General features: G+C 54.3%; 2 protein-coding genes across 2 annotated transcripts; one reads left to right on the top strand and one right to left on the bottom strand.

Moving 5' to 3' along the window:
* Nucleotides 1–5,747: 5,747 nt before the first annotated feature.
* Nucleotides 5,748–23,476, bottom strand: DUOX2 (dual oxidase 2). The gene is made up of 34 exons (XM_052646623.1): nt 23,469–23,476; nt 23,206–23,282; nt 22,852–22,941; nt 22,430–22,594; nt 21,647–21,834; nt 21,291–21,492; nt 21,020–21,186; nt 20,595–20,655; nt 20,363–20,459; nt 19,818–19,908; nt 19,439–19,541; nt 18,829–18,992; nt 18,123–18,298; nt 17,784–17,902; nt 17,284–17,421; nt 16,948–17,061; nt 16,556–16,758; nt 16,073–16,258; nt 14,761–14,986; nt 14,587–14,680; nt 12,527–12,714; nt 11,946–12,015; nt 11,429–11,512; nt 10,714–10,892; nt 10,344–10,574; nt 10,062–10,161; nt 9,303–9,352; nt 8,889–9,016; nt 8,481–8,634; nt 7,015–7,247; nt 6,659–6,817; nt 6,360–6,515; nt 6,122–6,250; nt 5,748–5,870 (listed from the first exon to the last, which is right to left on the bottom strand). Exons 1-34 carry the CDS (start codon nt 23,474–23,476, stop codon nt 5,748–5,750), a joined length of 4,653 nt encoding a protein of 1,550 aa, XP_052502583.1.
* A 674-nt stretch (nt 23,477–24,150) lies between these two features.
* Nucleotides 24,151–27,557, top strand: DUOXA2 (dual oxidase maturation factor 2). The gene is made up of 6 exons (XM_052646994.1): nt 24,151–24,297; nt 25,376–25,433; nt 25,727–25,861; nt 26,117–26,330; nt 26,744–26,958; nt 27,364–27,557. Exons 1-6 carry the CDS (start codon nt 24,151–24,153, stop codon nt 27,555–27,557), a joined length of 963 nt encoding a protein of 320 aa, XP_052502954.1.
* The last annotated feature ends 270 nt before the right edge of the window (nt 27,558–27,827 follow it).

Below are 27,827 nucleotides of genomic sequence, written 5' to 3'. Positions count from 1 at the left end.
CATATTGTGAAATGATAACCACAGTAAGTCTAATTAATATCTGTCACTGTATATAATTACAGATTTTTTTCTTGTAATGAGAACTTGAAAAATCCACTGTTTTAAAGCAACTTTCAAATATGCAATACAGTATCATTAACTATAGTCACCATGCTGTAGTTTGGGTTTTTTTTTTAATAATTTTATATATTTTTGGCTGTCCTGGGTCTTCATTGCTGCACAGGCTTCTCTCTAGATGCAGCAAGTGGGGGCTACTCTCTCTAGTTGCGGTGTGCAGGTTTCTCATTGCAGTAGCTTTTCTTGTTGCATAGTGCAGGCTCTAGGGTGTGTGGGCTTCAGTAGTTGCAGCATGTGGACTCAGTAGTTGTGGCACCCAAGCTCTAGAGCACAGGCTCAACAGTTGTGATGCATGGGCTTAGCTGCTTTGAGGCATGTGAGATCTTCCTGGACCAGGGATCAAATCTGTGTCTCCTGCACTGACAGGCTGATTCTTTACCACTGAGCTACCAGGGAAGCCCCTGATTGTTTCTTGATTGCCTTCTCTTTCTATACCATTAGACTCACCAAGATGGAAAAGAGCAGAAATTCTGAGATTTCATGGGACCTGGGTTCAAATTCTGATTTTGCTTGTTCCTTCTTGGATGTTTGTGGGCAATTACTGTCTGAGCCTCAGGTGCCTTCTCTGTAAAATGAGAGCAACAAATCCTTCTTCAAAGAGTTAATGTGAAGATTAAATGAGGCAATTTGTATAAATATGGTATAGAGTCTAGAACACACACCTTTAAATGTTTGTTTCCTTCTCCTGGCCAGTTGAACCTTGGATGGAAGGTAAAAGAAGGGCTTCTATTTCCTAATACAGGGCTTCTGTTCAGTTAGGATAATGAGCACAGAGGGAAGTGGTAAACTTTTACATCTGGAAGTGGTCTTAGTCTACTCCCTTCGTTTCCTCGGTGAGGAAATTGAAGCCCAGAGGACTCTGGTGATTTCCCTAAGGTCACACAATGATTTTAGTAGTAGGGCTAGAAACAGAACCCAGGTGCCAACCCAGCATCCAGTGCACTTGGGGCAACTTCTCCTACAACTTTATAATTTTATTGCCAGCCTCTCAGCCTCAGAAAAGGGAGTGTCTTCATATTACAGTTTATCTGAAGTCTCTGCGGGAAGGAAAATAATTCCTGAGAAGATGGCTGGAGAGATTCCCAGTCCTTTACAACTTCCTGGAGACTGGGCAGGGAGGTTAGCTCTCCTTGTCATATTCCAGGTATTACCAGGAAGGAGTGACTTCCACATGATCTGAGGGCCTGATGTCCCTAGAGGGTAGGGCAGGCCTCCTCCCCCTTCCTAGAGAGATGGGAAGGGGAGAGAGCAGTCAGCACAGGACAGATCTGGACTCAGAACGAGTCACTTGGACTTCCCTGGTGGCCTAATGGTTAGGAATCTGCACAAGTTTGATCTTGATCCCTGGTCCAGAAAGATCCCACATGCCACAGGGCAACCAAGCCTGTGGGTCACAACTACTGAACCCGAGCTCTAGAGCCTGTGCTCTGCAACAAGAGAAGCCAGCATAACGAGAAGCCCCTGCGCTACAACTAGAGAGTAACCCCGGCAGTTAGAGAAAGCCCACGTGCAGCAAGGAAGGCAATTAGAGAAAGCCCACGTGCAGCAAGGAAGACCCACAGCCAAAAATAAATAAGTAAATCTTTTTTTTTAAAAGGACAAGTCACTTAGCATCACTCAAGCCCCACATACTCCAAACTCCTCAGAATATGGAGCTCTGACTCCTAGAGCTTCAACCTCTCTTAATAATAACAGTGACAACAATAATATTATTAAGTGCCAGGCACAGTTCAAGGCTATCATACATTATCTTTGCCTGAAGGCTTGCAGCCTGCTTTTGAGAGGCAAAACAAAGTGGTAGTTAAGGGCCTGGTCTCTGGTTAAAACTTCCTGTGCTCAAATCCAGATCTCTCACTTACATAGAGGGCAATACAGGTAAAAATCAAGTGAATTAATATGTATAAAGCATTCACCATAGCACTGGGCACACAGCAATCTCTGTGTCATTTAATTGTTAAAATCTCATAGTCACCTCAGGAGCCTTTCCTTAATCATCTTATCTAAAGGGCTCCCTTTAATGATTCAAATATAATTTAAAGATAATCCTAGATCATGATAAAGAGATTCAAAAATAATAAAACAATGATTATTTTGAATCTCTTTATCATGATCTAGGATTATCTTTCTGTTCTTTCTTTCCTTGTTTCTTGTCCATTTGCTCCCATTAACAGAGAAGTTCCATGGGAGCTGAATCTTGCCTGGGACCTAATAAAAGCTCAGCATATGTTTGTTGAATTGAATTGAATTTTATCATTGGATTTTCCCCCTTTTATGAAGAGGCAAAATGCACTGAGAGTTCCTTTGTTTGCTCAAGGTCACCCAGCTGGTGACCCAGTTTGACTCAAAATCCCTCACTCTTAACAACTATGCTAAATTGGCTCCTCTTACTCAAAAATTCATGGGGCTTCCCAGGTGGTGCTAGTGGTAAAGAACCTGCCTACTAATGCAAGAGACATAAGAGACATGGGTTCAATCCCTAGGTTGGGAAGATCCCCTGGAGGAGGGCATGACAACCCACTCCAGTATTCTTGCCTAGAGAATCCCTTGGACAGAGGAGCCTGACAGGTTACAGCCCATAGAGTCACAGAGAGTCGGACACGACTGAAGCGGCTTAGCTTGCACGCAGGCACTCAGAAATGCTTGTGAGTAAGTGGATGGGAAGTGGATGGGAAGTTTACCACATCTTATCAACTTTCTCCCCTCTCAAATGGTGCTGGGTCTGGAAATTTGGGGGGAAAGGCAAAGAGCTAGCCTTCATGTCTTTCTCCTAGAGCTCAGCCTCAGCACCTCCCCACATCTTCATGTACTCCTTTGCCACCTGACCCTGAAGCCTTTTCACCCAGTCTCATCCTCATCCTCTCCATCTGCAGCCCCACTTCCCTCCAATCCCACCCTATTCCTTCTCTACCCCTGTTCCATTCCCAGCCCCATTCCCATGCCCAAGGCAGGGCTTGGGCTGGGCTCTGTCCTACGACCTGAGACCTATATCTGTGACCTGAAGTAGAAAAGATTTGCTTTCTTTCTCAGATATAAGATATAAACACGTCTGTTAAATTTTCCTGAGTCATCTTTCCCTAGTCCTCTTTCTCTGGAAGTTTTGGTGGCCTCCTATGTTTACATATTTTCCAGTGTCTAACCTCTCCCCTGCACTCATGGTCTCATTTGTGCAGTCTGTGATCTCATTATCTCAATCCAAAGGTACATTGCCTGCTTGCTGCCTGATCCTGCCTTTCAATTCATTTCCCAAGACCTGGCCTCGAAGTTCCAGGAAGGGTGGGGCCAGTTGAAGTTCTGGTGAATAACCACGCTGAAAACACTTCTATCCTCTCTGCGAGTCCTTGACTTCTATCACGCAACATGTGGCTTTCTGGAAACTGGGCAAGGTTAGACAGTAGCTGGATCATATGAATACATGCTTCAGTCTGACATCTGGAACTTGGCTAGGGTATGGTGTCAGGACTAGTGCTAGACAGGCTGGGTGTCATCTAGGCTACCTAACATCTTGGTGGCACAGATGTCCCCCTGTCGCCATTGTCTGGATCCTGGGCAAGAGTGATCACAGAGTCTTCAGGAGACCTTCAGTCAGGCCCAAGCATGAGGGAATATAAGGCTGAGTAGAGGTTATGGAGAATCATGACAGCCACATCAACAACATGTGCTAGCCTCACAAGGACAGGTGAGTTCAGATGAGACAGACAGATATTTTGAATGGTCTTTAGAAAGGAATAAAGAAGGCACCGATGAGCCACATTTGGGAATACAGCTAAGGCTGAGATTTAAGGGGCTGGAGTTTGGAATTAATGACTGGTTGTCTACCCGGCGAGGGGCAGGAGGGCTGGAGGCCTATAGGTCTGATGCTGTTAGGAGATAGGTAGGTTAATAATCATCATCCACTGCAATGTACAATATATTCTCATACATTTCCTCATCTGTATAATTTTCTGGGGCAGTATCACTGTCTGTCTTCCTAATATCCACACAGACATTTTAATACATGAGTAAACAAGCTCAGAGAAGTTACGGGATTTTCTTCTGTAGCTACTTATAAGCAGAGTCAGCAGTAGTGTCTGGGTCTCTTGGCCCCTGATCTAGTGTCTTTCCAGTTCTCTCAGAGATTCCTTCAGTACAGAGGGTCGGGGGCTCAAGGCATTTGACCTGTCAGAAGAGGTAGAATTGAACCAATGGGGAGAGAAGCCTGGGGCGGGAAAGTGGAGACGGCCTAAAACTCTCCCTGCCACAAGTCCCACTGGCTGGTGGACTCTATGACCCAGCAATTCCATTCCAAGATACATACCCTCTTGGGAATGAGTGCAGTATGTACACCAAACAATAATAAGTCGTAAGAAAGTTCATAGTAGTTTTATTCATAATTATCAGAAACAAGAAACAATCTAAATGTCTATCAACAAAACACTCCATAAACAAACTGTGGTACATCTCTACAATGGAGCTTGACACAGCATGAAAAAAGAACAAACTACTGATATACACAATAACATGGGTGAATCACAGAGACATTGTGTTGAGTGAAAGAAGCCAGTTTCAAAAGAATACATTCAATATGAACAAACGAATCTGGGGTGATAAAATAATTCACATCAGTGGTTGCTGCCAAGGGCTGGGGGCAGTGGACTGACAGGGGTACAAGGGAAGTTTCTGGGGTGATGCAAATGTCCTAGATCTTCATCGGGATAGTAGTAGTAACACGTGTTGTATATGGTAGCTTTAAGATTTGTGCACTTTACTATGTGTAAATTATACTAAAAATTTTTTTAAAAAATTAAAGCTTAGCTTTTGAGGAAGGAGCCACTTGAAGAAGGAAAAGGAAGGGTCTTAAAGAGTATGGAGGGGATGTCCCAGGTTGGCTCCTGTGGAAGGTGACTGACTGTCCTGATTTGCCTGGAACTGAGGGGTTTCCTAGGACAAGAGACTTTCAGTGCTAAGACTGGGAGAGTCCTGGGCAAACTGGGACAGCTGGTCATCCAACTCCTGTGAAGGTGGGGAGCCAAGAGGGGACTCTGGATGATGGGCAGAGAGGCTGGGCTCCCGTGGTACTGGAGCTGAGGGGCTGCTCCAGGAGGAAGAGGTGGGTCTGCCAAGAGGTGAGGGCAGTGGGCATCACTGGTGGTCCCTCAGCGTTCCTGATCCCCTAGGAGCAGGAAGGGCTTTGGGGTACAGCTGGAGGGCAAAGCCCTCAGAGACTGAACTGAGACAGTTGGGCTGCCAGGTTTAACACTGCAGCTTCTAAGATGGGCTCTGAGATTTTCCCTTGAGCCCTCTCTTCACACCAGGTACCCCCAACCCACCCTCCCTCAAATGCCTAGGCCAAGAAAACACCAACACTATACACTGATTTTGTGGAAGGGAAAAAGACGTGGGGATCTAGCAGAAAAAAAAGCGGTCGTATCTTCACCTCAGTTATCACAAGGCATAGACTTCCCCACTTTTATCTACCACAGTCTGCTGTGATGTGAGCTGCAAGTGTCTCTGCTAACTTCTCAGAGCCTGGGACAGATGGGGCAATGAGGGAGAGGCCCTTTCAGCTCTCTGGCTGAGGCCTGAGGTGAATTCTGACAGAAACTGTTGGCAGGGCTTGTCCATGGAGGGACCGGGAATCAGGGAAGGTGGGCTCAGAAGTTCTCATAGTGGTGCACGAAGTGGGCCTGGTCCTGCTGGTTGATGAGCTGACAGGCCTTCTCTACATTCTTGGTCATTCCTGGAGGGCCGCAGCTGAACACCCCGATCTTCCGCACCTATCAAGTGTTGGGGGAGAGGGGGCAGTGGTTGCAGAGGAGAGGCCTGTGGCCTTGAGATGCTCACTCCCCAGGAGCGGCTTCCCAGGCGCTGAGGAGGAGGAGGCTTGAACTGGGGAGGCAGGAGTGGGATTTAAAGCCCTCCTCCAACCCTGGACCCCATCCTGAGGTCCTCTGCTCAGGACACAGCTGCAGGCTCTTCAAGGGCCAGGAAGTCCTGGCAGGGGCAGGATGGTTGGGGTGTGACTGACCTTTGGGTGGACCTCCTGCAGAGAACAGAAAAAGCGTTCAAAGGGGGGACGACCAAAGTGAGTGATGGAGTGCAAGCCCGTGAACAGACTCCGGTTCAGCACCTTCTGGAAGTGCCGCTCACAGATGTACTGGGGGAGGGAGCAGAGGAAGAAGGTCACAGCCAGCGCCTTGGCCATCCTGCCTCGCTCGGCCCACCCACACACCCACAGAGTCGCCCCCTGGCCGGCCCTGACGCACCAGCATGGTGGTCCTGAGGTCGAACTTCTCAGCCAGCTGGGTGATGTAGATGTGCACGGACACGAGGTCCTGGCAGTCATTCTCCTCCACCTCCCGGATGATGTCAGCCAGCCACTCAAACTGCCGCTGGGTCCGCGTCACCCAGATGAAGTAGATCTGGGGACACATGACTAGGGCTTTGACTCAGCTCAGCTCAAGGAGCCATGGGCTTTTTATCATGCTGCTTTGCTGTGATGTGGGGACACAATCAGGCTGTCTGTCCCTATTTCTTTGAAGAATGGACGAGAGTAAACACTCACCTTTTTACAGAGCATTTGGCTCCCCAAGGATGACTTGAAGACCAGGTCTTTGAGGATAGAGGCAAAGGGGGTGACCCCAATGCCCGCTCCCACTAGCACTGACACCTCAAACTTATGCCACTCCTGATGGCCCTCTCCAAATGGCCCATCGAGGTACAGCTGCCAACAGAAGAAAAAGATGAGATGAGATTAGATATGTGGGGGAAGAGCGACAGGGAGAACCAGTCTCTTTGAGGCACCCCAGCCCTCTCCCAGTCTGGCTTTGGGGTAGCTAAAGCATCTTATCCTGGGGTCAGGAAGGGTGGGGACTTTCTGTCAATGCTGGAGCCCCCCAAAGTGGCCCCAATGATGGGCACCTTTGGATATTTGGCAGAGCTGTCACCCGCTGGAAGTGAGTAGGTCTCCCTGAGGCGGGTGGTCCACGGCCCCACCGCCCGGATGTGCAGGCTAAGCGTCTCTTCGTGGGGCGCTGATGTCAGCGTGAAGGGGTGGTACTCATTGGTCCCCAGAGCCAGGCAGGCGATCCGCACCCACTGTCCTGACTTGTACTCAAAGCCTTGGGGCCGCTGGAACTCCAGGTGGGTCACTCCTGAGGGTCGAGGGCGGGGACGGGCAGGGATCAGAGGGCTTGTTCCTGGTACCTGAGAACCAGCAGGTGCCCTGTCCTCGCCACACACCTCAGGCACAGGGAGCAGCCACATGATCTGAGCTAGTAGGGCTTCTGGGTTGGGGGTTGGAGGACCCTTTTCTCTATTTCTTGGGTAACTCAAGAGCTGGGCTCCTTTGCTCCCCTGTTTCAGCCCCTCCCCTCCTCTTTGCTGCTTCATCCCACTAAGGGCCCAGGCTGACACCACTGTCCTGGATACCAGTGTCCTAGGTCAGGGGACCTCAGGCTCCCCAAGTACCACCTCAGTGTTTACCAAATTTCCAGCATGTGAACGTTACCTTTGTGGTGGGACTTATGTGCTTATCCTTCCGCATTATCATTGATCTGATGTTTTTCTTTAAATTGACTTATTTTTTCAACTCAGTTTACCTTGAGAAGAACATTTAGGTCACTGAGGCAGGTGGAAAACCAGTGTCATGTGCTCCATCTAGCTCTAGAGGCCAAGCTCTTCACCACCACCTTACACACCTAAGTGTTATGTGCTCTAAATAGAAAGTACCACATTTTATCACGTTTTAGCTGGATCCTGTTTGTTGCCTGACCACAGTTGAGCCTCAGGCTTGTTCTTTCATTGTGGAAAAAGGAGATTTGCATGTACTGGTGGGTGCAAAAGGCATGCGAAGACCATGCTGAGACTTTGCTCTTAAGTAATCTTGATTGATATAAAGTTGAATGAGGTTAACTTTCTTACTATGTGAGTTCTGAGGGTCAGCCAGCCCCACAACCCTTAAATATCTTCCACCACCCTCTATGGTGATGTGAATCCCCACTCTGGCCAGCACTGACTCTCAACAGACCCTTGTGGTCTGGGCCATTTGTCTGTCTCTGAAGAGGGGTTTTTCCGAGTGAAGAAATGGGAGAGGGATGTTCGGTACCCTGCCCTGTTCCCAGGCCACGCACGTACTGGTCTTTCTCATCCTTAAACCCCTCTGAACGCCTTTCAGCTGGCTCTTCTCATAGTCACCTTTCATTGTGTGCAAGTCCTGGAAACTAAGTCCAGACATTCTGGGGGCTGCAGTTCCATCAAGAAAGCCATAGGGCTCCCCAGAGTGTCTCAGAAACAACAATGGGGTGAGGAGGCCTGGGAAGCTGTCTCCCCACATCCCATGAGTTGACCTCCCGTGCTCCCCACCCGAGGTCAGGCCAGCTTGGTACCTGAAGGCAGCAGCTGCGCCTTCACCACGCCGATCTCCACCTTCTTCCGGCTCAGGCTCACCAGCTTGTCCCCCATGTAGATAAGTGCTGGGACCAGGAAGTAGATGTGGAAACGGGGCAGCTGGATCAGGGCAAAGCTGCCGTGGATGATGAGCTGAAGACATAGCCAGTTAGTACAGCACAGGCGCAGCTGGCCAGTCCCCTTTCTGCACCCACCTTACCCAGACACTTCCTGCTCGGGCCCTGGGCCTGGGCCGAGGGCACGGAGCTGGCACTGCTCTACAGACTGTGGCCTCAGATCTCAGGGCCTCAATCTAAGCTTTGGAGTCCAATTCAGCCTGCTCCCTCCCCACATCATGATGCTCATCTCTGCCCTGTGGCCTGGCCCTGCCCAGAGAAGTCCCTCACCAGCACATAGAGCAGGATGTAGAGGTGGTGGGTCAACCAGAAGCCCCGGAAGCTGCGGCGTCGGAAGTGGTGGGAAGCAAAGACGTACATGATGGCAAGAACCAGGAGCAGGAGTACCCCTGTCATACCTGGGGGTAGCGGAGACAGGGTCAGACAGTCCTGGTCTCAGGGCCTCAGCCTGGGCTAAGAGTAGCAGAGAGCATGTCCCCATTCTGCTCTCCTTCCTTGGCCTGCTTCATTCCTCCCTGGCTCCCAGAACAGCTTAACCAAAGAAGCTGGAACTAAGGCTTGTCCTGGAGCCTTCAAAGGCAAACTGTCAACACTATAGACAAGTGCATATTCATGGGACGATGAAGACAAAATCAGAAGTCCTCAGACAGAACCCTCAGACTCCACATACCATCTACTCTTTACCTGGGACTGTCTGGAAGAACCACCAGTAGAACTTCTGGGGAAGCTTGGACCTGTAGGGCAAAGACACCCAGAACCTCAGGCTGGGGCAGGAAGAGCTCCACCACTGTTGCAATGTGACTCTGTTCCTGATGGCCTTGAATACAGAGGTTCCTGGGCTTCTACCCAGATGACCAGGGATCCTTCCAAAGAACATGGGCCCCAGCCTCCTGTGTTCTACTCTCTGATCTCAAAGCAGTTCTTCTTCCTGTGTAATCTTGAATTGTCCTACTGCAGCTAACCTTTGCTTTCTTGAGTTCATATTCTGTAAGCCTGGTTCATATTCTGTAAGCTCCATGAGGGCAGGGAGCTTACCTCTATGCTCTATCACTATGCTCAAACAAAGCCAGGCACAGACTCAGTGTTCAAGAAATACTTGTTGAACGACTGCATATATCTTGGCATTCTTACTCTCTGGCTCCGGGATGGACACATAGACATGTTCCATAAATATTTGCCCAGTGAATGGATGGCAGGCTGAGAAACCAAGCTGTGTGTCAGGTACACATGGGAAAGAGTATCCAACTTCATCTCCAAAAGTCCTTTCCTGGCCAGTTATGGCCAGCTTCCTTCCTGAGGGCAAAAAAGTCATCTCTCAGCTTCCTCAGGATGCTAATTTCTCACTCTCACTCAGTGAGAGAGGGGAGAGTCTAGGGCCATCTTTTCTGTTGTACCCTTAGGCCTGCCCCAGAATTCCCAAGGGGGGCCCTCCCCAGAACTGACCCGTCATTCACAAAGACGCTGGGAAAGATGCAGGCCAGCAGACTGAGGGGGCTGACTGAGAAGATGTAGACATTCACCACGTGGCCAGCACTGTGTAAAACTGAAAGAGACAGATCCTGTTAGAGATGCCTCCCAGGGCCAACCCTAACTCCAGCCCCGAGGAGACAGGAGGCACAGGGAGGAGAAAAGGAAGTACAAGTAGCTCCAGACTCCCCACTGTCTCCCCCACAGCTTAGACCCAGGGGCCTGAAGCCATGGCAAGCATGCCCAGGTGCCACATACTGGCCAGGACCACAGCGGCCATGGCGATCCAGCGATGGAAGTCCACAGCGGCGTCGAAGGGCACGTAGCGGTTGAGGAAGGTCTCTCTCAGGAAGGTGATGAGGTTGCGGCACATGGTGAGCAGGATGTAGGAGAACATGAAGGAGACACTGGCCGCCGTGCCGCGCGACAGGATGATGCCCACAAAAGTGGTCTGTGCAATGCCCGAGGGTGGCGAGGCAAAGGCGTAGTCTGGGGGTAGAGTTGGGGTGGATCAGCACAGCACAGAGGCCTGAGTCAGAGCACCTGCGTCCCCAGGCCGGAGGCTGAGGTTCGGGAAAAACAACCAGAAGGCTCTCACACCTCCCCTCCTGCAACTTGAAACTCTTACAGTAAGCACGCTCCACAAACAGTCCGGCACAGATGGCCGAGAAGACAGCCACGCACATGATGTGCCGCCGGTAGTTCTCCACAAAGCGCTTGTACTGCTGCAGCTTCTGAGCCAGGAAGCCCCGCTGCATCTTCTCCTGCAGCGCCTCCGTGTACAGCCGGGGAGGGGGCACCCCTGCCCTGCAGCAATGGGAGGCAGGTGGCCTGAGGTCAGGGCGTCCTGGCCTCCCCTAAGTGCCACCCTATAAAGGAGACCTGGTGCTCTGGCAGAGGTCAGGATGGGCCACAATAGATGAAAGAAAAAGCTTCTAGTGGGTGACTCCCACTCTCCCAAGCTGTTACCACTCATCTTGACTTGCCCTGTCCACCCACTCTTCCATCTCCCCACTACTCCATCTCCACTTCCCCCTATCTGTCCTATTCATCCCTCCTCCTGCTCCTTACCCAGGCCTCACTGCTGTGCCCAAAGCAGCCAGGAGCCAGGGGACCCCTCCCTGCCATCTTGGTGTTGCATCGAGTGCCAGGCCCCTGGCCTGAAGAGTAGGGTGCAGAAGATGGAAGAGGTTGAAGAGTCATTCAACTCAACAGCCTGCCAGCCAGGTCAGGGACACGTGGAATGAGTCTCAGGATGGTCTCTTGTGGGTGGAGGTGGGCAGACCAACACTCCAAGACTTCTGCCCATGTCTTTGTGGATCAAGGTTCTAGAAAACACTCACTTTTTGCCAAACCTCTTCTTCAGCCCAGGGCCTCCCAACTCCGGGGCTTTTGAGGCAGAGAGCCCCACTCTCTGAGGGCAAGAACTGAGGAAAGAAAAATGGGGCTCATGATCCCTTTGTCTTTGCAGGCAGGAGAAGAACTGCCATGTCAGGGTTGAGGGTGGGCTGGGAGGGGGTAGATCCTGGGATTCATTTCTGTCCACAGAACCTGCCCATAAAACTGATCAGAGAGGGGTCTGACAGAAGGCAGGACCAAAGGAATGGATATGGTCAGGTCATCTGTTCTGTGTGATGATTGTGTCCTGGAGGGGCAGAGAGAGCCAGGCTCCTGAACAGTAGTGGGTATGTGGGTATGTGTCTTATGCAGCTGGAATACAGACTCAGAACAACCGTGCGTTAAGAGCTACTTTCAGAGGGCAAATATCTGGCCCAGGGGCTGATCTCACCAGCCCTACTTGCTTTGTTTCTCTGCAGGGGACCCAGTCAGGACACCTCCCCATGCCCCATTCCCGCTCACCGTTCCTCAGAAGTCCGAGCGATGAATGACACTCGAGAGCTGATGTTTGGTTTAAAAATGTCTCCAACACCTGGAGAGGAGAACAAGAAGCTGGACAGGCTTCCCCAAGAGTGTGGGGAGGTGACCGTCCTAGGATGGCTGCAGGGCAGTGACTTGGTCACATCCCCATATCCTCTCCAGCCTTGCTCCCCTCACTGCCCACACGGAGCACCCACACAGGGTGGCCGCTGCTAGACAATGTGGCAACTTTGTGCAATTAAGAAAAGGGTCCCCCTCCAGGTGGATGCAGCCCTGCAGATTCTTTGTATACAGAAAATGGGGGCTCATCCTCAGCCAGACTCACCCCAGATCAATGTGCGTGGCTGGTGTGCAGCATGTAGGCTAGATTTCTGCCTGCCCTGACCCCTCCGTGGGCACCTTTGTGTACAAATTGCACAACTGTAGGTGAAACCCTTGGTTACATACGCCTGGCTCTGTACGAGGCACCAAGGACTAAGAGAGAAGTAAGACCTGAGTGCTATGCACCAGAAACTGACATTTCGAAGATGCGCCCATCCCTGACGCCTTCCAAACTCACACACCTCCTCCTCCACCTCTGACACAGAGCTGCGTTCGACGGAGCTCACTGTCGTGGTCCCGCAGCATGAAGTGGAAGTCCTCCCACGTCAGCTCCTGCTTGTCCTGGAAGCCTGACTCCCGGAACATGGACTCCACCACCTCGGCCAGCTGGGTCTTGGTCAGGCAGTTGTTGGAGATCTCAATGAAGGACCTGGGTCGGGGGGTGAGGGGAACCCAAGAAGAAAGCAGCCTGTCACCTGGCCAGGTCAGGTTTAGGCAGGCAGGTGCTGGGTGGGGCGGGTCCCAGACTATCTAGTGTGGTTGCCAGCTACCCAGGAAATGGCACCAAGAAGGTGTTCATCCAGCCTGCTGCTGACGCTAAGCTGGGTGGGGTGGCCACGGCCCGAAAGGCAGAACAAAACTGAAAGTGACCTTGACCAGTTAGAGAAAGCAGCCCTCAAACGGGGGGCATCTACAGCTGGGATAAATGTCCACTGTGTGTAGGGACGTGTCCAGGTGTGCCACGGCCCACTCTAGTGGCAGGCTCTCTCGTGTTGATACCTCCCACACCCATGCCGGGCACCCCATTCATGGTCAAGTCGGGGCACAGACAGTCGGGGGTTGAGGGAGGAGATGTAGCCACAATGGCTTCCACTTCCTTGTGCCAACACCCTGGGGCGCAGGCAGAAGTGTCTCTACACCCAATGTGACAGCACCTACAGCGGCCATACTTTTTTCTTCAGTGCACTTTGGGACACCAGCAAACACACACGCACATTTGTGTTGAGCCCAACAGAAAAAAAAGCTTTGCCTGCATGGCACAGCAAACAACTGCCATCACATTTTTTAAAAATACATCATCCCACTTGCTCAGGGTGAGACTGAGCCAGAGCCACGCTGAGTATAGGACGAGGAGGTGGGAGCTTAGCCCCCAGGGGCAGAAACCCTCTCCCAGAGGGTCCTGAAGCAGCACACCCAGCAAGGGACAACTGCAATCCGCTTTACCCGAGCCCTTTCAGAAGCCCATGTCCAGCTGTTGTATCTGGCCTGCAAAAGAAGTGGCAGTGAAGGAGATCATGGAAAGCAATGAGTAAAGTTTGCAGGGGTAGAAAAGTTAAAAAGATCTGAGCTGTTTTTTGCATTCTGTTTATTCATTTCCTCATTTGTCTCATCTGATACAGTTGCCTATGCATCAAATGCCTGCTATGTGCCAATCACAGTGTGGAGGAAGTGGATGAGATATGAACCCTGTCCTTGTAGAGCTGCAGGAACCTGGGTTACTGGAGCACTGTCTTCAGGAATTAGATGTCTATGAGCCCAAAACCGGTCTTTATTGGCACACCACAACCAGAGATGGCTTAAGAAGCAGGAAGAGAGAAAGTTTGAAATGTAGAACAACATTCTGTTTTTCTCCTCCTGCCTGTCCTGGTGATTAAGATTGGCAGTGACCAAGGGCATCTGTCCTCCAGGATTCATGCTCTCACTGTGTAAAGCACAACCTTAGAAGAATCAGCCAAGACCTGACTTCCCTGGTGATCCAGTGGATAAGAATCCGCCTGCCAGTGCAGGGGACGCAGGTTCAATCCCTGGTCCAGGAATGCCCCACAAGACTTGGGGCAACTAAAGCCAGTGTGCCACAGCTACTGAGCCCACTTGTCTACAGCCTGCACTCCACAAGAGTGTAGCCCCTGCTCACCGCAACTAGAGAAAGCCCACATATAGCAACGAAACCCAGCGCAACCAAAATAAGAAAATTTTTTTTAAAAACAAGAGTTAGCAAAGACCTGACAGCATCCAAAAGAGGTTGGTTGGCTTTGTTACTGGTCATCTTGATGTTGCTTGTGTTTTTTCAGTTGGGAGAATTTTCTGGCTGGTGTTGACTGAAGAAACAGACCCTTCTGGGCACAGGGGCCTGGCCAGATAAACTTTGAAGCTGGATGCTCTGGGCATCCAGGATGCAGTGTCTAGGCCGCCTCTCAATGCAGATGGCCACATAACCTCTTCACCTACCCTCCTCTGACCTAACCTGTTTTCCTGTTTTTAATACCAAGACATCTCAGAACTGGAGGGGCCCACCCCATACCGCATCATGGTGAAGAACTCATCCTTGGAGAGGAAGCCATTCCCATCAAGGTCATACATGGTGAACATCAGGCGGGACTTGTCCTCTGGGGAGCCTGGGAAGAGACAAGGGGATCCCTGTCATCTCTCTGCTAAAAGATACTTGGCACCTGGGATGGTCCACCCATCCCCTCACCTTTCATGAAGACCACCAGGACGTCCAGGAACTCCCGGAAGGACAGGTAGCCATTGCCATCCTTGTCAGCCAGAGAAAACATGGACTCCACAAACATGTCCTGGGGCTTGAGGCCCAGGGACTCGGCAAACTCGGCCCGGCTCAGCTCACACGTCAGGGCCTCCCGCACCTTCTGCGATGAGTCCAGGAGCAGGGTCCCCGCATCCACCTGGTTGATATCCAGCACCTGTACTTGGACAGCAGCAGAGGGAGGGAGAGGAAGAGTTGAGGCCTGGGCTGGAAGCAGTTCAGTGACCCTTTTCATCTCCCGAAGTCTGGATCAGAAAGGTGAGCCCTGGTGGTTGCTCATGGTCATTAGACAAACTTCTGACTTGGGCTTCTGCTCTCCTGCAGAGGGGCGACTGTAGCAGGGGATGGGGTGGGAGCAAGGAGGGACAGTGTTTAGGAATGCCAAGTGAAAGAGCCTACACCAGTGACAGAAACTGCAGCAGACATGAATGGAAGGCAGGAAGGGGCTAAAGATATGCTCTTTTGTCAGTTCAGACAGGGTTGCCATGTGCCTGATTTTTTAAAGTCACATACATGTAACTTATTGTGGTTTAGTGGCTAAGTCACGTCTAAATCTTTTGCGACCCCATGGACTGTAGCCCACCAGGCTCCTCTGTCCATGGGATTTCCCAGGCAAGAATATTGGAGTGGGTTGTCATTTCCTTCTCCAGGGGATTTTCCTGACCCAGGGATTGAACCTGCATCTCCTGCATTGGCAGGTAGATTCTTTACCGTTGAACCACCAAGGAAGCCCATATATGTAACTTCCATGCATTAAATGCAATCATGTACCAAGCACTTGGGCTAAACATTGTACATAGAACAGTGTTTATCAAACTTTAGAGTGAATCAGAATCCTCTGGAGGGCTTGTGGGTGCCAGCTTCAGAGTTCCTGATTTCCTAGGTCTGGAGGAAGGGCCTGAGGACTTGAATTTCTAACGAATTCCCAGATGAGGCTGTTACTGTTGGTCCAGGGAGCACACTTTGAAGACCACAAACGTAGACTATCTTTCTGAATCCTCATAACCCAAGGGGATGGATCCTATTTTAATCACTTTTTTATAGACGAGGAAACTGAAAACAGAGCAGAGGCAATGTAATTTGCCTAAGGCGATGCCCTAGTGAGTAGCAAATCCTGGGTTCCAGCGGGGCTGTCTGTTTCCAGCCCGCAGGACAGAAGCTCAGTGCACCCTAGACAGGGTACTGTCCAGGTTTCCTCCTACCCCTGGGCCCTTTCTGCCTCCAAAAGGCCTGGTCACAGCACCTGGGCAAAAAGGTGTCTGAAGAAAACCTCCAGGATGCGTTCCCGCTGCTCTTTGGTCACAGCTTTCCTGAACAACTCATACTCGCTCATCTCAGCCACCTCCAGGCCCAGAGACCAGTTCTCACAGAAGCCCCGCAGATGCTGCACGAAGGCGCCCCGCTCCTCCTGGGAGTTAAACAGCAGCACCTGGCAGAAGGAAGGCCATGCCAATGCTCAAGCTCCTGGCTCAGCCTCCCCTCAGAGGTCCTTAGGTTGGGGGAAGGAAACTAAAAGGCCCCCATTCCAACCCGGCTAGGGCCCAGTAAGTGGCCCAAGGGGGTGAAAGGGAGAGTTGGGTGGGGACCTCGGAAAGCAGTGCCTCCTCCCAGTGTCAGCCCTCACAGACGAGCCCCGCAGCTGAGGACAGGGTGACCTGAGAGGACCCGCCGTGAGAAGGGAAATGGGCGAGGGCAGCCCAGGCCGGGGAGGCTGGCTGGGCCATACCAGATCATACTCCTTGGGGATCTTGAGCAGCAGGGCACGGCATCCGCGGTTGCTGGACAGGATGAGGTTGACCTGTTGTGGGGGCTGCAGCTGGATGGTGCGGGGCACAGAGAGCCGCCGGTCCACAACCTGCAGCCGCCGGTCTGGGAGCAGCTGGATGGTGACTGGATAGGCCCTCTCCCGGGGGCCCGGCCACTCCATTGCTAGGGAAGGGACGACGGGCAGGGCAGAGCATTTCAGCAGAGCTTCCCAGGCTCCAGCCCTCAGGCCAATTCCAGTCTGAGCCAGCACCCCGAAGCCTGGCTTTCTCCCCACATCTGTAAGCTGGTTCTTTCACAGCACCCCACACCTTCAGTTCTCTTCCCCCTTCCCTCCCCTTGGCCCCATCTCACCTGACACTCCATCACTGGCTGCTTCCTTCTTCACACTCTCTTTGCCTTTGCTTTGGAGCTTCTTGCGCTCTCGGCCCCGGAAATAGGCCACCACCCCAGAGAGAAGTAGGCTCACTGAAGGGGGTCAGAAGGAGCCAGTGGGGAGAGGCGCCCCTCACCTGTGGGTTCGCCAAGGCCCTGGCTGCTGCCCCTCCCTTCCCAAGGCATCCTAAGGCTGGCTTCAAATGAACTCAGGACTGAACCCTACAGGTCAGTCAGTAACAAGGGGTGGGGACAGTCCGTGGAGAGGAGGGGAGCTGAGAGAAGAGACATGGGCGAGGGGGCTGAAGGGCTTACCTAGTGGAAGACAGCACAAAGCCACGATGGTGATGCCAAAACCAGGACCACTGCCCTCGAAGTAATGAATCTCGGTCAGGGGCACACAGTGGGGCAGGTCTTCGGTTGTGAGCTGTCGGGGCTGAGGGCAGGGTGCACCTGAGGGAAAGGCACAGAAGGTCTCAAGGCCTGAGCATCCCACTCCTTGGCAGGCATCCTTCCCCTCTTCTCCTGTAAAGGGCCAGGTAACCACTCCCTCCCAGACCCACCTCCCTGGAACTTGTTCCCCTCAAAAGTTCCTCTTCCACATCCCACCTCTCAGCATCACCCCAACCTGACCACAAGGTGCAGCCTGCAAACCGTCTAGTCTCTACCGGGGGAGGCACCTAATGCAGGCCTCCCAGACCAACACAGAGGGAACTGCCTGGTACCTAGCCCCTGAGACAGCACCAAGTGACCCCACACACACAACCTCTGTTCCTTCTCTGCCACCATTGCTTGTGCTCTCCCAGGCCACCCACCATTCTGCCAAATAAAGACATTGGGCTGCAGGGTGTCAGGGTCCACATTGGTGACAGCCACCAGCACATCCCGAAGAGTGGTGCTTCTAATTTCTGCAATTTCCTCTGGAGAGAAGAGCCTAAGTTGGGGAAAGCCAGGAATTGTTTGGGATGAGAAGGGATCACAGGTCTCCAGCAAACTCGGGCCTGGGGACCCAGATGAGACAAATAGACCCAGAGGGGTTGGGGAGGGAGTTGTGGGCCATCTGAGAGTCAGGGGCCCATGGAGGCCATTCACAGGCAGAGGGTCTGGGGTCCAGGCCGAGACAGAGTCTGAGGCGGGAGCCAGGCAGGCCTTACCCATTCCTGCTGTTCTCAAACCAGTAGCGGTCGCCATCCCGCAGTCGCACAAACTGATCAAGGACAATGGTGCTGAAGAGGGGTCCAGGGTCCCCATGGCTCTCCAGGAGCCCCCCGGGGAGTAACTCCAGCCGGGACAGGTCCTGGTTGTACAGGGCCGCCGTGGCCTCCAGCACCTGGAGCACCACAGGAGGTGAGGAGTGTGTGGGCATACATGTGTGGTTTTGTGTTAGGAGGGCGGCTGCTACTGCCCCATCCCTCAAACATGGGACCCCGTCCGGGGCCTGGCTTGCTGCTCAGCCCTGAGGGAGTCTCCTCTTTCTAGGCAGCCCCCTCAGGTGGTGACAAGTCTGGTGGGAAGACCAGTGTGTCACCACCCAGATTGTCTGTCTCCAGTGACCAGCAGCTTCAGGGTCATCCATCCCATGGGGCAAGACCCTGCAGGAATAGGACAATGGCTCCCCAGCCAGGGGTCACTCTGCAGAAATGGTACAGAGTAGTGGTGAGAATACTCTGGAATCAGATGCCTGAATTTGAATCCTGCCTCTGACATGGACTTAACAATTATGTCATCGGTAAAATGGGGACAATGATGATGTCTACTCTATAATGTTCTTCACACAGATTAAATGGGTTACACATGTAAAGGACTTAGTATCACCTCAAGAAAGCTTTAGTTGCCATTATTATCATCACTATTTCTGACCTGAGGGTCCACCTTGGGGTTGAGGTCACTCCAGTTCCTCGGGATCTTCAGCCCCAAGGCCTGCAGGGCTTGGCTATAGCTGGGCAGCCCCATGTCTCGGCCACGTTGGATGCTGCTGGCCATGTAGTCAGTGCGAGAGAACTTGCCAGGGCCAGGCCAGTAATCTAAGGAGGAGAGAGGACCTGGCTCTAGGCTCAGTCCTGCTAACCCTTCTTTACCCAGCAGCCTTGAATTGGGCTGTTGGCATTACCCATATCCAGCACATGTCAATGTCACTATTTGTGACCAGGGGCAATTTTTCTGGCAAAACTCTTCCCCTAAGACTCAGGATGGTTCTAGTCACCAAATTCCCCATCCCACCTCCTTAACCTCAAGATGGTACTGGACAAAAGCTTTAGAGACCTAAATGCCAGAGATTGTGCTACCCCCTACATACTCAGATGTAGGTAATTTAGAATACAGTTATTTTCCTCTAATTTTTTCTAATGGCTGTTAGCTGTGTGTGTGTTCTTACATTGTAGGTACCCTAGGCCTACTTGGTGACTAACCCAGAAGGGTTCCCAGGCTCACGGGCCTCTGGGCCCTCATACCCTCTACTTCCAGTGCTTACCCCTCAGATCTTCCACCACAGTACTGTCCTCCAGCTCTGAGATCTGGGAGGCCATTCCCAGCAGTAGCTGATTCACTGCCTGAGAGCTGTTCAGATTGGGATTCTGGAAAGAAACAGCACACTCAAGGTAGGTCCTCAGGCTCCTCCTCAGTGCGAGGTCCCTCTCACTCAGACCACTGCAGCACCCCAGGACAAAGGGCCCTTGGCCAGTCCTAGACCCTGTTGAGCTGCTGTCCCCAGATAATTTTCTGATCACTCTACCTTCATCTCCCACCACCCTGAGGCAGCAACACCTATGAACTGGAATTGTTGCTTTCCCGAGCCTGTGTGACGAGACTGACCTTGACCCACCTTCCCTTGTCCCTGAACCCAGGCTGACCTCCCGAATCCAGTAGCTGTTGCAGACTCTGAGAGCTGGGGAGCTGCCAAAACCCTCGTTCAGGACCATCTGGAAATGACAGCTGGCATTTCTGAAATGGGGAATCAAGGATGCAGTAAAAGAATTCAAGGAAGAGGCTGGGGTGGGGCTGATGTGGGGTGAGGCATTCAGAGGGCGTTTGGTGAGTACTAAGGGGTGTCCTCTGAACTTCCTTGACTGCAGCAGGGATTTGGCAGTCAGTATAGACTGGAGGTAGAGGCTGCTCTTTGTCCACGCAGGGTAGGAAGGGAAGGAGGGAAAAGAGTGACACAGCTGCTGGACAAATCCTGCTCTCAGCAGCTGAAGTTCAGCTGTTAGGAGGAAATGGAGAAACCTCCCTGTTAAGACTGGACTCCTACCCTAGGGTTCTGTTTCAGGGGACCAAATTCTGCTTCTCTTTCCCCATGAAACTGTGGGGGTGGGGTATATGAAAGGTATATGAGTGGCCCCAAGGCCACTGAAACTTCACCTCTGCCAGTGTGCTGCTCAGCCAGACCTTCCCTCACCTCATGTAGACGCCAGGGGGCACCATGGTGGAGAAGAACTGCTCAGAGGCAGCCAGGAACTCCGGGGAGATGCTGGGGTCCAGGAAAGGGCGATACTCTGTCCACAGGGGTAATAAGAAAAACAGGCTCCTTACCCTCACATACTCTCATCACAAGAACCCACCAGTCTTCTTTGTCCTATGGATCTTAATCACCCCCCTCCCCAAACCCCCTCAACCCAAGTGTTCCTCACCTGTGTAATTTGGAGGTGTTTGCTGCAGGAAGCTGGGCAGCCACTCATACATGGCGATGTTCTGAGGGTCAAGAGAGGGGAAAGTGGAGGCCAGCGCTGGACCAGCCAGGCCACGGGGGATCTGAGCTCAAGGAAGCCTTAGGAGGGAGATGAGCACCAGGCAGGGGCAGTCACGGGAGAGACTCTCAGACAGGAGAGGTGCGGAGGTTCCTGTTCCCCACAGGCAACCAGGGCAGGTGAGTGGGGAGCGGGCTGCGAAATAATCATCAGAAAACCTCCTGCATGAGTAGCGCTTTGCCTGCTTATCACCCTCAGGGGCTTGTTCTAGATGGCAGCTCTCTGGGGAGGGGGTGGTGGTTTCTGGCGGGGTCGTCCAGGACCGAGGGCTCTGGAGTCTCCCGGGGACCAGGCCGTGGGGGACCCACCTGGTAGGTGGCGATGACCCTCTTGCGCGCGTGCTGGAACAGCTCCTCGTCCCCCCAGAGCGGGTACCGGCTGGCCAGCTTCTGCGCCCACAGGTTGTGATAGCGGAACCAGAGCAGACCCAGCGCCTGCAGGAAGGGCTCGCGGTTCCCTCGCTCGGCCCCGAAGGCTGCACGCGCCGCGGGAACGCAGGGAGGAGATGAGCGCCGGCTGGACCGCGGGGCGCCCCTCGCCGTCCCTCGACCGCGCCCCGCCCGGTCCCCGCCGCCTCACCGTATAGCCCCCGCGGCCCGCGGCGGCCAGTGGTGGGATCTGGCGGCGTCCACATGAGCAGCGGGGCCTGCGCGGCCCGCGGGAAAGCGGGGTCGGGCCCCGACGCCAGTTCCCCCCCGGAGAAGCTCCGCAGCTCGTCGCTCCAGGAGTGCGAGGAGCCATAGATGGCGCTGCCGTCCAGCCAGCCGGTCACCTCGTTGGTCTGCGGGGACGACGGGAGGCTGAGCCGGGGGTCGAGCCGCCAGGCGGGTCTGGGAGGGGTGAGGGCCCGCGGGTGTGGTGGGTGCGGCGGGATGGGGTCCTCTCCGGGTTGCCTCGGGTCCCGCCAACCCCCCACCCCCGCCTGCCGCGCTCACCAGGTCCCGGGGGTTGCTGGGGCTCTGTCCGGTCTCGGGGTCCCAGCGACTCCTCTGGAAGGGCAGGACCACGTCCCCGCTCTGGTCGCGGTCGAACACCGGGTCTCCGGGTGGGATGTGGATGTTGAGGAACTCGGCTGGGCAGCCAGACTTTTCCACGCTGACCAGGTCCGACAGCACGTGGTAGCCTGCGGGCGTGGGGTTCAATCTGGTAAGAATTGCTATTGCCCACCGCCAGGGAGCCTAAAGACAGATGTTCCAATTCAAGCGCCGCTCCACCAGCTCTAAAACTTTCTTCTAATCTGTAAAGTGGGGTTATAGTACCCTCCTCGCCCACCCCCATCACGTCGTGGTGAGAATCAAAATAATACAATAAGTATAAGGGCTCCCCGGAGCCAGTCCCCATCTCCTAACAGATCGTGCCTCGCCCTCCCTCTCCGGGGGTAAAGAAGTTAATCCTCACAATGGGAGGAGAGGGGCGGCAGGGGACCTAGCTCCAAGGAGCTACAGGGAAGGCTAGTGGCCCTCCCGGGTTGGAGTAAGGGGTAAGTGAAAGATTAGGAGAGCAAAATACCGCTGGTCAACACCCTCAAATCCGTCCAAGACGAAGAAAGTCTCCAAGTGTAGCCTGAGGGGATGGATTGGGGGACGGTGAGGACGTGGTTCGAAGTCTTGGATCGGTGTCCTGTGGACTTGCAGAGCGGCCTCAGGGCCCCTCTCCTTAGGCGCTGAGCTAAGCGCCAGGTCAACCCTCACCAGAACTGTTCTCCCATTTGCCCTCACCGAAGAAAACCCCCAGGACCGTGCGATTGCGGCCGGACGGCCTCCCGGAGCTGCCCCGCGTGGCGGCGTTGCTGAGTCTGCGCGGGTTGGGCAGCAGCGGCTCCTCGAGAGCCTGATACACGCCGTCCGCATAGTTGGCCGGTACAAGGCGCTGCAGTCGGGAGCCTGTGGGAAGCAGGGAGCCGGGCTCTGTCAGAGCACGCCGTTCCCAACAAGCCCTTGAACCTCGCCCTACGCCTCGCTCCAACCCCCACTCCCACGGACAAGACCCCTTTTTCAGTCCTCAGGTGTTTATAGGAACTGGCCGCGCAGGCAGCGGGGCGTCTGGCTGGCGCGCTCCCTCCCCGCCGGCTTCTCCGCGCGGGTTCTCCCGCACCCCTGCCTTCCACTAGCCGTTCCCCACCCCAGGCCGCAGGACGCACCCGCAGCGCCACGCTCGTGGTGCCTCAGGTTGTTGAACCAGCCGTCATAGCGCTGCACTTCCCAGGTCAGTGAGAATGAGTCCTGGCCACCTGTGGGTCAGAGAGTGGTCCGCTCATTGCTAGATTTCCTGCGACCCCTGGGGGACCCGATGGCCTCGGTCCGCGTCTCCAACCAGCCGAGGGCCCCCAACCCGACCCAAGTGGAGATGCTCCCGCGGCCTCTAGGCTGCGCCGGGAAGTTTTCCATCTCGCTGAGCCGCGCAGCGATCTCACCCCATATTCCAGCCGCAGGAAGCCTCTTGCCTGCATCAATCCCTTCCCCAACTGCCAAGGGAACTAGCGCCTGGTACTTACCCGTTGGATCCAGGAGTAGAGTCAGCAGAATTCCCAGGAGCACAAGTACCTCTGGTCTTGCGCGGAGCATGTTGACCCTGCGACCAGCGGGGTGGGAGGTGGTACATGAGGAACACAGAGCCAGCCTCTCCCACAGCTGACAGCTGGCGCGAGCTGTGTCCACCCCCATTTCTGGAGCGAAGCTTTTAGAAGTATCGCCAACAACCCACACCCACAGGGCACGTTTTTAAGGGCACAAGCCTCTCATATCCCTCAGTGAATACCTGTCCATGGACACTGAGGGATGGGAAGATCAAGTCCCAAGTACCGGTCCAACCTCTGGCTTAGGGATCCCGTCGGGTCAGAAGTCTTTTTCTTGGAATCTCTGCCTCTCTGCTCTGCTTCCTGCCTCTCCCCGCTTCCTCCCTCCCCAGCTCCGCAGATCCTCAGCCACCCCCAGCTTCACTCTCACCCTCCTCTCTGGATCCTCTGAGGCCAGCTGTGCAGGTGTTCCTCTTAGGCTAGACCAGCGCCAGATGTGAGCATCTGGACCGGGCCGCTCCCTCTTGCTAGGCGGGTGGGGCTCCTCTCATTTGCATAATGACCTCCGCCTCTTATTTGCATGATCTTTTCCCTCCGGGACCCAGCTGCAAAGTCCCGACAGCGCTCAGCGCTCGGCTCACGCTGCTATAAAAGGGGTTTCAGGTCCCATGCGACTTCCAAACGCAGAGCGAACCCTCAGAGCCCGCTCTCCCACTTGCCTAACTCGGTATCGGCCAATCCAGAGCGCCTGAGAGCAGTTAGCTACTGGCTTCCTTAAAGGGGAGTGGAGACGCTCAGACTTGACTTTTCCATTGGGTCTAGTGCTCGCACCCAGGGGACAGAGTAAAGGGAAGTGGGACCTGGACTCGAAGGCCAGTGATTGCTCTCCCCACTGGAATACACCCAGCTCAGCCGGGCTGCAGCATGACTCTGTGGGATGGTGTGCTGCCCTTCTACCCTCAGCCCCGGCATGCCGCCGGCCTCAGTGTCCCTCTACTCATCGTCATTCTCGTGTTCTTGGTCTTGGCCGCCAGCTTCCTGCTCATCTTACCCGGGATTCGTGGCCACTCGGTAAGGGGGTAGTAGAAGCTCTGGTCTGGGGGATGGAGGGCATCTTGGACAGCTTGTCTCTGGAGAACTCAGGACAGGTAGGAGGGCAGCAGGGTCTTTCATGAAGAGTCAGGCTGAAGCACACTGAACCAGGCGAACACAAGGGGAGCACCCCAGTAGTCTGATCCAGTACGCACCCCTTCCCAAGAATAGGGAGAAAGCCTCTGCAGGACATTCAGAGAGGACCCCGCCCCCCCAAGCTGGAACATTCAGGAGGGTGCTGCAGAGAGTGGGTGTCCAGTCTGGTAATCCTGGGGTCAGTTCAAGGCTTCACCTGCTGCAGGGACCCCCTCCTCTCCCCAGGCTGCACCTCCACTCCCTTTCCACCCCCTTCCTGACCTCCGGGTGATGACCTCTGGCTAAGAGGACAGAAAACAGCAACTCAGACTGCTATGTTTCGCCTCTGCACTTTGTTGTCATGTGCCCCCATCCTAAAGCAATTTCTTCAAAGTTATGGTAGACTGAGCACTTTTTCTTAGATTCCCCCCTCTCCCAGAACCTAAGTTGTCTGTTTCTCAAGGCTCCCCAGGTCTTGTGTTGGTTTTCTGGGAAACTGGCATGCCTAGTAATATCTGAGATGTAGTGTCCCACCTCCTCTACCTGGTGACCAGACCCTGAGGCCTCCCTCTCCTGAGGGAGGTGACCGCTGCCTGCCTAGCACTTCTGGACTCACTGAGCCTCACCATGGCAGTGAGCCGAGCAGGAAGCAGCTTCAGGAGTAGGAACCAATAGCCAGAGAAAAAAGGGGATGGGGGTGGTGGGAGAGCATAAGGTAGAGACAGCCCAGTGGCAGGGTGGACTGGGAAATGAGGCTAGGGAGGTAGAAACATGCAGCCAGAAAACATCAGACATGCCAATGGTTCAGAGGTACTTGCATGACTTGACTTCAGCCTTTAAAGGTCAAGAATGTAACTGGGAAAGGTGGGCAGGAGAGGGAAGTTGCAGAGTCACTCAAGGCCAGGGCAGCATGGGGTCAAGGGAGGTCTGCGGGAATCTGGTCAGGCAGTACCCAGACCTGACCCAGTATGTGCTCCTGCAGCGATGGTTCTGGTTGGTGAGAGTTCTTCTCAGCCTGTTCATAGGAGCAGAAATTGTGGGTGAGTGTGTCATGCAGTGGATGGGGAGAGGACCTGCGGTGAGGAAGGGGGTGGCCAGAGGACACTTGGGCAAGTGGAGAACTTCAGTTGGGTTCCCAATCCCTCTTCCCATTCTCTTTCTAGTACCCAGGCTTCCACCCTTACCGTGTATATGGACTGGGCTCTAGACGCCCCTCTACCCACCCCCGCCAACTCTGTGCCCGTTCCCACCTCCCATCACCACTCTCCCAATTCCACGTCCCCAATCTTCTCCCTGACCTTTCCCCGCCCCCACCGTGTGCGTCTCCCCACAGCGGCGCACTTCAGCGCAGAATGGTCAGTCGGCAGCGTTAGCACCAAAACATCCTACAAGGCCTTCAGCGTGGAACGCGTCCGAGCCCACGTCGGTCTGCATGTGGGCCTGGAGGGTGTTAATATCACACTCACAGGTGAGGGGGCTGCGGCTATGTGAGCTCCTGGGGTTGGCAGACAGACACCATGGGTCGGGGGAGGATGGCAGGAACAGCTGGGGGACCTGTGAGGACAGATCCCACAAGTTCAAATAACTTCTGGCCCTCACTGACTGGTGTTTTCCTCAACCGCTGCCAAACTCATTTTTCTCGGAGTCTCACTCTCCCAGCTGAATCCGCTTAGTCGCTGGGTCCTAGCTGTACGCAGCCGGGTAACCTCGCCGCCATCCGCAGGGACCCCAGTGCAGCAGCTGAACGAGACCATCGACTACAACGAGCAGTTCGTCTGGCGGGTGGGCCAAAACTATGCCGGGGCGTACGCGGAGGCCCTGGAGAAGGGGCTGCCGGACCCGGTTCTCTATCTGGCGGAGAAGTTCACTCCGAGCAGCCCCTGCGGGGTTTACCGCCAATACCGCCTGGCGGGCCACTACGCCTCGGCCACTCTATGGTGAGAAGACACTCTGCGTCTGTGTGTGTGCGTATGTGGCAGAGGTGGGGGTGGGGGTGGGGGTGGGGTGGGGTGGGGGTGGGGTGGGGTGGGGTGGGGGTGGGGGTGGGGTGGGGTGGGGTGGGGTGGGGGCGCGTGAGCTAGAGGATGTGAGTTCCCGCTGCAGCCTGACGCGCTTGGGGTGAGAATCGCAGCCCCGGGGGCAGATAGTTACGAGGTCGGTACCGGCCGCCGGAATCCGAAGAGAACCAGAAACGGCTGAACGCCGGCTACTCCCCTCCGGTGTTTCCCTGCGCCTCTGCCATCCCAGCCCCGAACTTTGATTCTGGGTTGGGATGTAGAGCCTGCAAGCCCGTGGGAAGCCGGGCGTGCTGGAGGACCAGGCTCACAGCGCCACCGCCCCCTCCCCGCAGGGTGGCCTTCTGCTTCTGGCTCCTTTCCAACATGCTGCTCTCCATGCCGGTTCCGCACTACGGAGGCCTGGCTCTCCTCATCACCGGCGCCTTCGCGCTCTTCTCGGTGTTCGCCTTCGCCTCTATCTCCAGCGTGCCTCTCTGCCAGCTCCGCCTCGGCTCCTCCGAGCTCACCACTCACTATGGCGCAGCCTTTTGGATCACGCTGGCCACTGGTGAGGACCGAGGGAACACGCCCCCGGTGGCTGGGAGCGGGGACGGGATTTATACCAGTGTGCGCTTTCCAGTTTGCATAGTGAGTTCACATAAATTATCTGATCTGTCCCGCTCACTAGTTCGTAGACGCTGGCATTGTTACACTTACTTTGCAGATGAGGGGGGGAACGGAGTTCGGAAGAGTTCCTTCGGTATCTTACCCCACTGAGCATGAGAACCCGCGTATCATGTATTCCATACTAGAGATCTTTCTGCGGGTGTGTGTGGGGGCGGGGGGCGGGGGGGCGGGGAGGGGAGGAGGAAATGCAGATACCTCTAACAGATGGAGATGGGGAGGCCGGGCTCTGATGCCCAAACAGCCTCCTTTACCCACCCCCAACCCCGCCCCTACTGCGCTATCGCAGGCGTCCTGTGCCTCCTGCTCGGAGCGGCGGTGTTGAGTCTGCACTACGCTCGGCCCAGCGCTCTTCGCCTCTTTTTGGAAGGAAGTGTCAAGGACCTCGAAAGTCCAGCGAAGGGGAGCTCGCCTCTCATCCTCAGCAACCCACTGCATAAGCAGTTCAGGGCCTCGGACTTAACCATCAGTACTAACTTGTGAAAGGACTCAACGTCGGACTCTTTCTCCGCCTTGGTCCCCGCGCAGGCCGGGGTGCGGTGCCCGCCGAGCGGAGGAGCTCCGGGAGCGCGATGGGAGAGGCCGGTGGCCTCGGATGTGACCCCCGCTCCGGGGGAAAGAGTCTCCCAGGGTGAGCTGGAAATAAATTCTTTCTCTTTTGTTTTCTAGAAACTCTCCCCATTGTCTTCCCCGGCTTTTTAAGGCTTTCCAGGCATACGAGACTTCCCTAGGTTGGAGATAGTCTAGTACACT

The sequence above is a fragment of the Budorcas taxicolor genome, chromosome 10, assembly GCF_023091745.1.
Source record: "Budorcas taxicolor isolate Tak-1 chromosome 10, Takin1.1, whole genome shotgun sequence".
NCBI lineage: Eukaryota > Metazoa > Chordata > Mammalia > Artiodactyla > Bovidae > Budorcas > Budorcas taxicolor.
This window is presented reverse-complemented; position numbering and strand designations above follow the sequence as displayed.

Coding starts and splice junctions, on each gene's coding strand:
- DUOX2 (XM_052646623.1), bottom strand. Junction 19,909..20,362: donor CCCCCTGGCGTCTACATGAG/GTGAGGGAAGGT, acceptor TCCCCATTTCAG/AAATGCCAGCTGTCATTTCC. Junction 10,893..11,428: donor AAGAAGAGGTTTGGCAAAAA/GTGAGTGTTTTC, acceptor CCATTGCTGCAG/GGCAGGGGTGCCCCCTCCCC.
- DUOXA2 (XM_052646994.1), top strand. CDS start 24,151: ATGACTCTGTGGGATGGTGTGCTGCCCTTCTACCCTCAGCCCCGGCAT. Junction 25,434..25,726: donor CATAGGAGCAGAAATTGTGG/GTGAGTGTGTCA, acceptor GTCTCCCCACAG/CGGCGCACTTCAGCGCAGAA. Junction 25,862..26,116: donor TGTTAATATCACACTCACAG/GTGAGGGGGCTG, acceptor CGCCATCCGCAG/GGACCCCAGTGCAGCAGCTG.